The following is an 11271-nucleotide window of genomic DNA, read 5'->3' as shown; positions in this document are numbered from 1 at the left end:
TAACAACCTGGGGATAGGGCTTTTCCACAGAACAGAGCTTCCAATCAGATCAAATAGTTCCAATGCCCTGGGATCCGGGCTTTCGAGGGGAGCTGTGAGACCAGTAAAAATATTAACTGTTCACTGGAGATGGTGGTTTCAACAGTGCTCCAAATGGGTGTGTCCCCTCTGTTGGCTACAAGGCTGCCATCTGTTCACAGCTACTATGCCAGAGCTGGGGGGCAGGGGAATGTGCATATCCCCAAGTTAAATCTCCAAAGACCCCGTTGTTTTTATCTCAAATCAGTAGTTTTTCTTGGATAAATGAGTTTGTTTGTTCTCTGCCTTCGGTTACTTAGTTCAGGAATGGTTGATTTTAACAGGTTTGCCAATATGTTAACCTAATTCCTCTCTGTCATTCCAGAAGTCCCACCCCCTGATGTAAAATTTCTTGCTCATTTATCTCAAATGTTTTCCTATAAAATTTTTATGTGCTGACCCAAAAACTTTTACATGATTGTTTATTACAGCATTTTTCATAGTAGCCAAAAAATAAAAACAAGTCAACTGCCCATCAACTGATGAATGGACAGATTGTAGTATATATTAATACAGTGCAATACTATTCAGCTGTACAAAGGAATGAAGTACTGATACATGCTACAACATGAATGAACCTTGAAAACATCATGCTAGGGATGGGTGCAGTGGCTTGTACCTACATGTAGTCCCAACTACATGGGAGCTGAGGTAGGAGGATTGTTTAAACCCAGGAGTTGGAAGCTGCAGTGAGCTGTGGTCATGTCACTGCACTCCTGGGCAGCAGAGTGAGAACCCATCTCAAAAAAGAAAGAAAGAGACAAAGAGAGACAGAGGGGGAGAGGGGAAGAGAGAGAGAGAGGAAAGAGAGAGAGAGAAGAAAGAAAGAGAGAGAAGAAACAGAGAAGAAAGAGAGAGAGGGAGGGAGGGAGGGAAGGAATGAAGGCAGGGAAGGAGGGAAGGCGGGAGGGAGGGAGGAAAGAAAATATCATGCTAAGTTAAAGAAGACAGATACCAAAGGCCACAGATTGTATGACTCCATGTACGTGAAGTGTCCGGAGTAGGCAAAGGCATGGAGACAACGGGTAGATGAGGGATTTGGGCTCGGGAAGAATGGAGAGTGACTATAATGGGCATAAGATTGGAGGGGGGATAATGAAAATGTTCTAGAATTCAGTAGTAATTATGGTTGCATAATTCTATGAATATACTAAAAATCACTGAAAAGGGTGACTTTTATGGTACTGTGTATAAATTATATCACAATAAAACTTAATGAGTTGGCCGTGGTGGCTCACACCTGTAATCTCAACCCTTTGGGAGGCTGAGGCGGGCAGATCACTTGAAGTCAGGAGTTCGAGACCAGCCTGGCCAACATGATGAAACCCTGTCTCCACTAAAAACATAAAAATCAGCTGGGTGTGGTGGCACATGCTTGTAATCCCAGCTACTTAGGAGGTTGAGGTAGGAGAATCACTTGAACCTGGGCAGCAGAGGTTGCAGTGAGTAGAGATCGTGCCACTGCACTCTGGCCTGGGTGACAGATTAAGACTCTGTCTCATTTAAAAAAAAGAAGAAGAAGAAGAAAAAGGCCGGGCACAGTGGCTCACACCTGTAATCCCAGCACTTTGGGAGGCCAAGGCAGACAGATCACGAGGTCAGGAGACCAGCCTGGCCAATATGGTGAAACCACATGTCTACTAAAAATACAAAAATTATCCAGGCATGGTGGCACATGCCTGTAGTCCCAGCTGCTCAGGAGGCTGAGGCAGAAGAATCACTTGAACCTGGGAGGCAGAGGTTGCAGTGAGCCAAGATTGTGCCACTGCACTCCAGCCTGGGCAACAGAGTGAGACGCCATCTCAAAAAAAAAAAAAAAAAAAAAAAAAGTCTTTACGAGGTCTTTATAAGTTAAAAAATAAAAATTTGTCGGGGCACAGGAGGAGCACTTGGGACCAGGAGTTCGAGACCAGCCAGGGCAACATAACAACAACAAAAAAATTTAATTAGCCAGGTGTAGTGACACACACCTGTGGTCCCAGCTTCTCAGGAGACTGAAGTGGGAGGATTGCTGGAGCCTGGGAGTTCGAGGCCTCAGTGAGCTGTGATTGCACCATTGCACTCCAGCCTGGGCAGCAGAGTGAGACCCTGACTCAAAAAGAAAAAAGAAAGGAAAAGAAAAATTTTTTACAGCAAACTATTTTAGGTCTAGAATAATGATCAGCTGAGTTACCCTCCTCATTTATTTATTTACTCATCCATTTCATGAGATGATTTAAAGACAGTGCCTGGCATAAAGAAAGCACTCAAGTGTTAGGGGTTATTAGTGGTAATTAAAGTAAAACATTTAAGTGCCAGTGTACCACTGTATAACAAAAATGAATGAAATATTGATTCTGCTTCTAAGAGCTCAAAAATCTGAAGAGTACACAAACATGTAACCAAATATTAATAATTACAGCAATGGAAAAAGTGTGTAACAGAGAAGTATAAAAGCCACTGGAGGGGTACAGATGGAGGACTTTAGTCTGGGAAGAACAAAGGAGGCCTTCTGAAGGGAAATGACCTAAATAGAGGTTCTAACACCCAGTGACCTGCTGAAATGAGTTGAAGAGTTTGGTAGGTGGAAGGTGGAGAAAGGAGAGTATTCCAAGCCATAGAAACAGCGTGTGCAAAGATGAAGCTTGCGAGGGCGTGCATGATCATGTGGGGAAACAGCCAACGAGGAGACTGGAAAGCAGGTAAAGAGTTTAGAGTTTCTCCTGTGGTTAACAGGATTCACCCAAGGAGCCTACAGAAGAGAGTGTCGAAGTAACTAGCAGGACAAGAGAGATGCATTCAAGGGTACAGGACTCGTGATAGGAGCATGGTTAGGAGAATCACGGTGAAGCCTGGACTGAGAAAGCAGTAGAGCAAGAAGTACTGAAGGAGAGAGAGGCAAGAACTGAATATGGATCTACCATTCGACCCAGCAATCCCACTACCAGGTAGATATCCAAAGGAAAATAAATCCTTCTACCAAAAGGACACATGCATGTGTATGTTTATTACAGCACTGTTCACAATAGCAAAGACATGGAATCAACCTAGATGCCCATCAGCAGTGGATTGGATAAAGAAATACGGTGCATACACACCCTGGAATACTACACAGCGATAACAAACAACGAGATCATGTCCTTCACAGCAACATGGGTGCAGCTGGAAGCCAGTATCTGAAACAAATTAACGCAGGAACCAAAAACCCAATGCCACATGTTCTCACTGATAAATGGGAGCTAAACAGTGGGGACACACAGACATAAAGATGGCAACAACAGACTCTGGGGACTACTAGAGAGGGGATGGAGGGATGGGGACAAGGGTCAAAAGACTAACTATTGGGTACTTTGCTTACTACCTGGGTGATAAGATCAATCATACCCGAAAACCTTAGTATCACACACAATATACTCATGTAGTAAACCTGCACATGTAATCCAAAAAGTTGGAAATAAGGAAAGAGAGAAAAGAAACCAAATTTAAATATATATAGGAAGTAGAAACAAGAAAATATGATGATCAACTGGATATAGACAGTTAACAAAAACAGACAGGATAAATTTCTGGATTTCTAGGTTGGTTGGGTATTCATCTCAGTGTGGATTAAAAAAAAATAAGAAAATTTGAGGAGAAAGGTATGTGTTCATTTGGGGTTCATGACAATTTTTTGGTACTTGTGGAACATCTGGATAGAAATGTACAGTAGTTACTTAAAACTTCAGTTTTGAAGTTTAGGAGATCTGTAGACTACAGATAGATTTGGGAGTGGCTAGCATAAAGTTGGTAATAGAAGCCTTTGAGGAGATGAGATTGTCCGTGAACAGAATGTACAATAAAAACAGAATGGAAACAATTATAAAGTATTAGGGAATAAAAGCATGTAAGGGCAAGTTAGAGGAAGGGGAACCCAAATGAGAATCCATGCTGGATTCCCCAAGACATAGAAGATGTTGACCAGGCGCAGTGCCTCACCCCTATAATCCCAGCACTTTGGGAGGCCCAGGCAGGCAGATCACTTGAGGTCATGAGTTCAAGACCAGCCTGACCAAAATGGTGAAACCCCCTCTCTACGAAAAATACAAAAAAAATTAGCTGGGCGTGGTGGCACCCACCTGTAATCCCAGCTACTTGGGAGGCTGAGGCAGGAGAATCACTTTAACCCAGGAAGCAGAGGTTGCAGTGAGCTGAGATTGCACCACTGCACTCCAGCCTGGGCAACAGAGTGAGACTCTGTCAAAATAAAAAAAAAGGAGGAGGAGAAGAAGACAGAATAGGAATGTGGAAGTTAACAGGCCAAGCTTCCATTGGAATTACCTTCAACACGATGTGATCTCTCAAAGTCACAGTTTCTTTATCTATAAGGTAAAATTAACGGTAGCCAGGCATTGGATAAATGATAACAAATGTCAGGTATTATTATAAAGTAGAAATAACTCAAGAGGCAACTACAAAAGTAAACAACTTTAATGAAAGTTACACTTCTATACGGATTATAAAGCCATTATAGGTAAGGTTACTGAAAAGAAAGGCTTCGTTTTACCAAAGCAGATTGACTAGTAAAATGCCCTGTGTTTGATTCCCTTAAACTAGTTAAACAGAGAACTGTCACCTACTAAGTACCATTTTCCACACCAAAGCCCAAGGGATCAAAGCCTCTCAGTTCAAGCCATTAATGTTTATGAGTATGATTTGATAAAAGTGTCATGACCAAGGCCAAATACTTTCATTTTTGAAATACAGTAAAATTAGATTAACCTCCTGAGGCCATAAAATGTTTCCTCTGGGTCTCATGGAAGAGTCTAATATTCCAATACTTTTGTAAGTCAGAGAGAAGACGACCTGAAAATGAACAAAACTTAGGGTGCAGACGGCTCCATAAGATGGTCCATCACCTCCAAAGGTTCACCCATTGGACTCAATAACCTGGAAGCATTTCCTTCTTTGAGGGAAAAAAACATCCCAACCATCTGAAGTTATTTTCAGTAATATGTTACAAAGTTAGTCATTTTGTCTTTTGAAACATTGGTTTAAAGCTTTGTGGTCTGACGATTACAGCACATGCTCTTCTTTGCAGTGGCAGCCTTCCAAATACAAAGGGTCAAGCTTGTTTGTGTGGTTGGCTCACTGTCACCTAAGAACTTTCCATCATTGCTTGTACTTTAAAGACATGATAATGAATGGGACCTACCAGCCCAACAAAATCAAGATCTCACTTTAGTTCTGATAAGCTAGGAAAAGTTAACTTAGCATAAGTAATTTAGGCAGAAGAGTGGGAAAAGAAGAGCGTCATTTCATTAGACCAACGTTGAAAATAATTCACCTAACATGAGAGAGTTAATGTTTCTGAATATGCACACTCTCTTTCTTCTGAGCAGATCAACTTTCTTTTGAGGTGAAGATAAAGTCATCAATGCACTATTTTCGTGTTTCTTTAATGAGTGTTTCTGCATCCGGAGCACATGGGCATACAGTAACCTTTATATTGATAGCAGAAGGCTCTGTTCTGTAAGTGGACAAGATAAAATAGTTCCTTTCCTTATATTTTGTGTGTTATTAATATATGTGTTGTTTTATGAAGAATGACTCACCAAAGAAGAACTATTCAATTCCTTCTGAGTGATGTTTCACTTTGAAATTTGAGAATTATGCCTTATTTCATAACGAGTGGCCAGAGTGAATGATTGTTGCAATGATGCCTCGTTTCCCCATCTCAGCCAGCAGACACTCATTTTTCAAAACACCGGACTTCCACTTCTTCTTTGAATATACACCATTTATGAAACAGCCACTCCCGTTACTGCCCTGATAACATTTGGAATAGCATCATCATTTATGTTGGCAATATCATTGCTCTGGGTCAGGTTGCAAAACAGCCAAAGAAACACATTTGTCATCTAACACTCAAGTTCTAAGGAGAAGTGAACTTTAGGTTATAAATGCTTCCAGCTATGGCTCTCTTTTTCTTTAAAAAAAAAAAAAGATCTTAAAAGGAAAATGAATTTTTCAGTTTGTTGGTTGAAATTTTTGGCATTGGTGTTACAAAGCGACGCAGTCAGAATCACCATAATAGCACATAACACATGGAAAATATTACCTTGACCTGGCAAAGCTATTTTCATGTTTGACCACTACTTGAAGGATCCAAAGGGCACGTTTCTAGAATAATTTTTTTCTTTTACTTTTTTTCTATTAAAATATAGAGACAGGGCCTCACTGTGTTGCCCAGGCTGGTCTGGGCTCAAGTGATCCTTCCACCTAGGCCTCCCAAAGTGCTAGGATTACAGGTGTGAGCCACACTGCACCTGGCCTAGTTTATCTTTTGTAACAGTAAAATGCAATAAGAGATTTACTGTTGATGTTATATTCTAGATCTGTCTTAATTTGATTTCTCCTTCAGTGCAGCTGCAAAAAGTGGTTGCTTATCACATTCTCAGGGTTTAGTAGTATTAAGAATAGTTTTGGGCTGTTATATATAAGTAATTCCATACAAGCTTTGAGAATAGATGCAATCGTATACATTGCTACTAAGAGGATACTTAGAATATAGGGAATATCATTACAATTTGAGGACATCGAGATGGATGTACATGAATGTAATGTGTAAATGTATGTTTTTTAAAATCCACATTTCTCTAATTACTAGTGAGATCGAGCATTTTGTCATATGCTTGCTGATATATAAAGTTGCTTTCCTGTGAATTTATATATTTATTTTCTTATGATTCCCTCTTTATAGGCTTTGACCATTTTTCATTGTGTTGATTGCATATTTTTTATTCATCTTACTAATTTAAATATTATGCATGTAAACTCTTTTTGCTGCTTAGTGTTGCAAATATGTTCTCATACTCAATGATTATTTTTCTTAACATTGTTGACAGGATCTTTGGCTGAACAAAAGTTTTAGATTTTTATGTACTTGCATTCATTAACCTTTCTCTTTATGGCGTCTAAGTTTACTACGATGCTTCTAAAGTCTTTCTCTACCATATTGCTTTACATTTCTTTAGGCCTTCCTTATTGCCTTCCATAAGGTTTTATAGGTTTTTTTAATTCATAAAACATTGATAAATTTCTCTTTAAATCGTTTAAGTATAGAAATTGAGATTATAAAATATAATCTATATTATATTGGAGAACTTTATGTTTTTAAAATATTATTTTTAATCTATATGCTTAGTAGGAATTCATTTTTCCCCAAGTGGATGCAAAAAAGGTCTAACTCCATTATTAAATACTTGATATTTTCCTTGCCTATTCCAACTGCCACGTTTGCAATATATTATATTCAAATACATACTTAGTCCTGTTTCTGGAGTCCTTATTTTATTCTACCGATTTCCTTTACAAACACGACCCTTTTTCATCACTGCAGCTATAAAGTATAGCCGAGGCCAGGTGTGGTAGCGAACGCCTGTAATCCCAGCACTTCGGGAGGCTGAGGTGGGCAGATCACTTGAGGTCAGGAGTTTGAGACCAGCCTGGCCAACATGGTGAAACCCCTTCTCTACAAAAATACAAAAATTAGCTGGGCTTGGTGGCATGTGCCTGTAATCCCAGCTGCTCTGGAGGCTGAGGCAGGAGAATCACTTGAACCCAGGAGGCAGAGATTGCAGTAAGCCGAGATCACACCACTGCACTCCAGCTTGGGCGATAAAGTGAGACTCCATCTCAAAAAATAAATAAAAATAAAATATAAAATATAGCTTAGATCTGATAAAGGGCATTCCTCCCCTTGTTTTTTATTTATTTTTATTTTCTGGCTCTTCTTAAAACTTTTAGACCTCCTTACTCATCATCTGCATTTAATTTTCATGTGGATTCTCAAATCTGTCTCTTCCTCTCTACTACCACTAATAATTAACTGAGCCCTTTTCCCTTGTTTAGATTATAGCAACATTGCAACCACCTTGACTGGCTTTCTTTCTCTAGTGTTGCCCAGTGTAGTCTACCCTCTAAACTCCCTTCATAAGAAAATCTGATTATTTTGAGGACTCACGTAATTTTTTACAACAGCTTTGTTGGAATATAATACGCATACTGTATAATTCACCCTTTTCAAGTGTACAATTTAATGATTTTGGTATATTCACAGAGTTGTGCAATCAGCACTATGACTAATTTTAGAACCTTTTTATCACTGCAAAGAGAAACTCCATATTCTTTAGATATCACTTCCTAATGCCCCCATCTTCCTGTGCCTTCCCCACCCAGCTCTAGTCAACCACTCATCTACCTTCTGTCTTTAGCAATTTGCCTATTCTGGACATTTCATGTAAGTGGAATCATGTAATATGTGACCTTTTGTAATATGTGGCTTCTTTCACTTAGCATGATGCTCTCAAAGATCTATATTGTAGCATGTATCAATACTTCATTCCTTTCTTTAGCCAAATAGTTCTTTTACCACATTTCATCTCTTCAGCATTAGATAGACATTTGAGTTGCTTCCACCTTTTGTTTGTTATGAATAATGCTGCTCTGAACCTCAAATAAACTTTAAAATGAGTTTGTTAAATTTGAGTAAAATTTCTATGGAGATTTATGGGGCAGTGGCTTATGCCTGTAATCCCAGCACTTGGGGAGGCCAAGGTGGGCAGATCACTTGAGGTCACTTGAGGAGTATGAGACCAGCCAGGCCAACATGTGAAACCCCATCTTTAATAAAATACAAAAATTAGCCAGCTGTAGTGGCGTGCATGTGTCATCCCAGCTACTCGGGAGGCTGAGGCAGGAGAATCGCTTGAACCCAGGAGGTGGAGATTGCAGTGAGCCGAGATCACACCACTGCACTCCAGCCTGGGCGACAGAGTGAGACTCCATCTCAAAAATAGAAAACAGGTAAAATTTATATGGAGATTTTTGTTGCGATTACCTTAAATTTATAGATAAATTTAGGGAAAATTTAAGTTTTTTTACAGGAAAGTTGTTGTGGAGGTTTTTTGCATTAATTTAGCACTTATTTATTGCCTTCCATAAATTTTATAATTTTCTTCATAAAATTCTGATGTGTTTCTTTTTTGTAATTTCTGTGTATTTTATGTTTTGCAATTTTAAAGGGAATTTTTTCGTCAAAATTTTATTTGATGTTACACGGAAAAGCTGTTAATTTATGTATTGTTACCTTTTATCTAGCTACCTTGAGGATTTCCCTTAAAAGCTCTCATGGTTTTTCAGTTGATTTTCTCTTAATTTACAGATAATTGATTGCATAATCTATAAATACTCAAAACTTATCTCTTTAAAATATTTACATTACTTATTTTTAAAAATTTTCTAATTTCACTGGCTAGGATGATAAATAATAGCAGCTATGGAGGCATATATCTTTTTCCCTATCAACTTTAATTTATTTAATTAGGAACAATGTTACAGCCAAAATTAAAGAAATCTAATAAAGAAAGAAAAATCACACTAATCCTATGTGAAAACAAACTTTAAAAATAACTAACATTGACCAGGCACAGTGGCGCATACCTTTAATCCCAACACTTTGGGAGGCCGAGGCAGGCACGTTACTTGAGGCCAGGAGTTCCAGACCAACCTGGCCAATACAGAAAAACCCCATCTCTACAAAAAGTACAAAACTTAGCTGGGCATGGTGGCGTGTGCCTGTTGTTTCAGCTATTCAGGGGCTGAGGCATGAGAATTGCTTGAACCCAGGAGGCAGAGGCTGCAGTGAGCCAAGATCACACCACTGCACTCCAGCCTGTATGACAGAGCGAGACTCTGTCTCAAAAAATAAAATAAAATAACGAACATTAAATTGATTATATATGAATAGAAAGACTGAGGAAGAATATACCCCAAACTGCTATGAGTAGCTCTTTTAAGGGTATGTAATTCTACATACAGGAACAAGGAGAGACAGGGGGACCCACCTTCCGCTTTGTGCACATCTGTATAGCTTGGCTATTTGCAATTAGCATTTTCTACTTCTATAATTTTACAATGCATCCTAGAATAAATCCAAAGAGTACAAAGTATGTAGTGACTTGTGTTTACATATAAAGATTGAGAGGTATGCCTTTTTAATGACTAAGGTGTAAGTTCTGTTCACGAAGTTCAATCTCAACTCTATTAGAGAGTTAAAGATTGGAAGGAAGGAGGGAGGGAGGGAAAGGAAAGGAAGGAAGGAAGGAAGGAAGGAAGGAAGAAAAAAATATAGATACAGATATATACCCACTTACTGTTACTAAACAGTCCAAAAACAAAAAGATGACCACAGGAGAGAAATAGGTACAAAGAAAAGCTTTACCAATGACGCAAGTCAGAATTCCAGGGCAGGACAATTGCTGCTTATTATCGACATCCTAGGGTGGCTAGGGAAATGTGAATGAGGCAATTAGTTCATGGTTGAAGAGAATGTTAATTGCTCTCTAATGTCATCAGATCTTGATGATTTCCTGTCAAAAGTTCTTCCTTCTGAGACACTGTGGGGGAGTTTAGCAATCATAGAAGGGCATCTACGTCATTTGTCCCAGTACTTAGGGTGCCGCATAAATGACAGTAGTGCCATATCTTACTATTTCCTACATTTTGGAATGTGACTGATGTACCTTTTCCATTTTTCCCTTCCAGAATCTCCAATGAACACTCACCCAAACTCCAGATCCGGAGTCATAGTTACCTGAGGGCAGTGAGTGAAGTCTCCATCAACCGGAGCCTGGACAGCCTCGACCCTGCAGGCTTGCTCACATCACCAAAGTTCCGCTCCAGGAATGAGAGCTACATGCGAGCCATGAGCACCATCAGCCAGGTGAGGGCCGTCAGGGCAGCGGTGGTCAGGAACCAATAGCGGCAGGAAGGTTAGCGAGAACTGAGAGGGCGTGAGTTAGGGAGGCAGTCGCTCACCCAGGAGACCATTGGGTCCTCAGACAGGAGGTCCAGTCAAGTGGTGCAAAGAGCATGCCATGTTTTCAGCCACAGTAAGCCCCCAGTATCAATGGTCTGCCAGGAGGTGGGGCCCTCTGTAGGTGGATAAAGCACAATGAAGAGGGTCCTTGGAAATTCACTTGAGATCAGGAGTTCAAGATCAGCCTGGCCAACATGGTGAAACCCTGCATCTACTAAAAATACAAAAGTAAGCCTGACATGGTGGCACATACCTGTGATCCCAGCTACTCTGGAGGCTGAGGCAAGAGAATCACTTGAAACTGGGAGGTGGAGGTTGCAGTGAACCGAGATCATGTCACTGCACTCCAGCCTGGG

At 40.0% G+C, this 11271-nt stretch overlaps 1 protein-coding gene across 1 annotated transcript in view; it reads left to right on the top strand.

The window, feature by feature from the left end:
* DLGAP1 (discs, large (Drosophila) homolog-associated protein 1) overlaps positions 1-11271 on the top strand; it is a 691004-nt gene that overhangs the window by 399694 nt on the left and 280039 nt on the right. Inside the window, exon 5 of the mRNA XM_011957822.1 lies at positions 10642-10819. Within this exon, the coding sequence (XP_011813212.1) occupies positions 10642-10819 (178 nt within the window). The remainder of the gene's footprint in view (positions 1-10641; positions 10820-11271) is intronic.

Source organism: Colobus angolensis, unplaced genomic scaffold, assembly GCF_000951035.1.
Source record: "Colobus angolensis palliatus isolate OR3802 unplaced genomic scaffold, Cang.pa_1.0 Scaffold45, whole genome shotgun sequence".
In the NCBI taxonomy this organism is placed as follows: domain Eukaryota; kingdom Metazoa; phylum Chordata; class Mammalia; order Primates; family Cercopithecidae; genus Colobus; species Colobus angolensis.
Note: the sequence above shows the minus strand (reverse complement) of the source record. Positions and strands in the feature narration are given on the sequence as shown.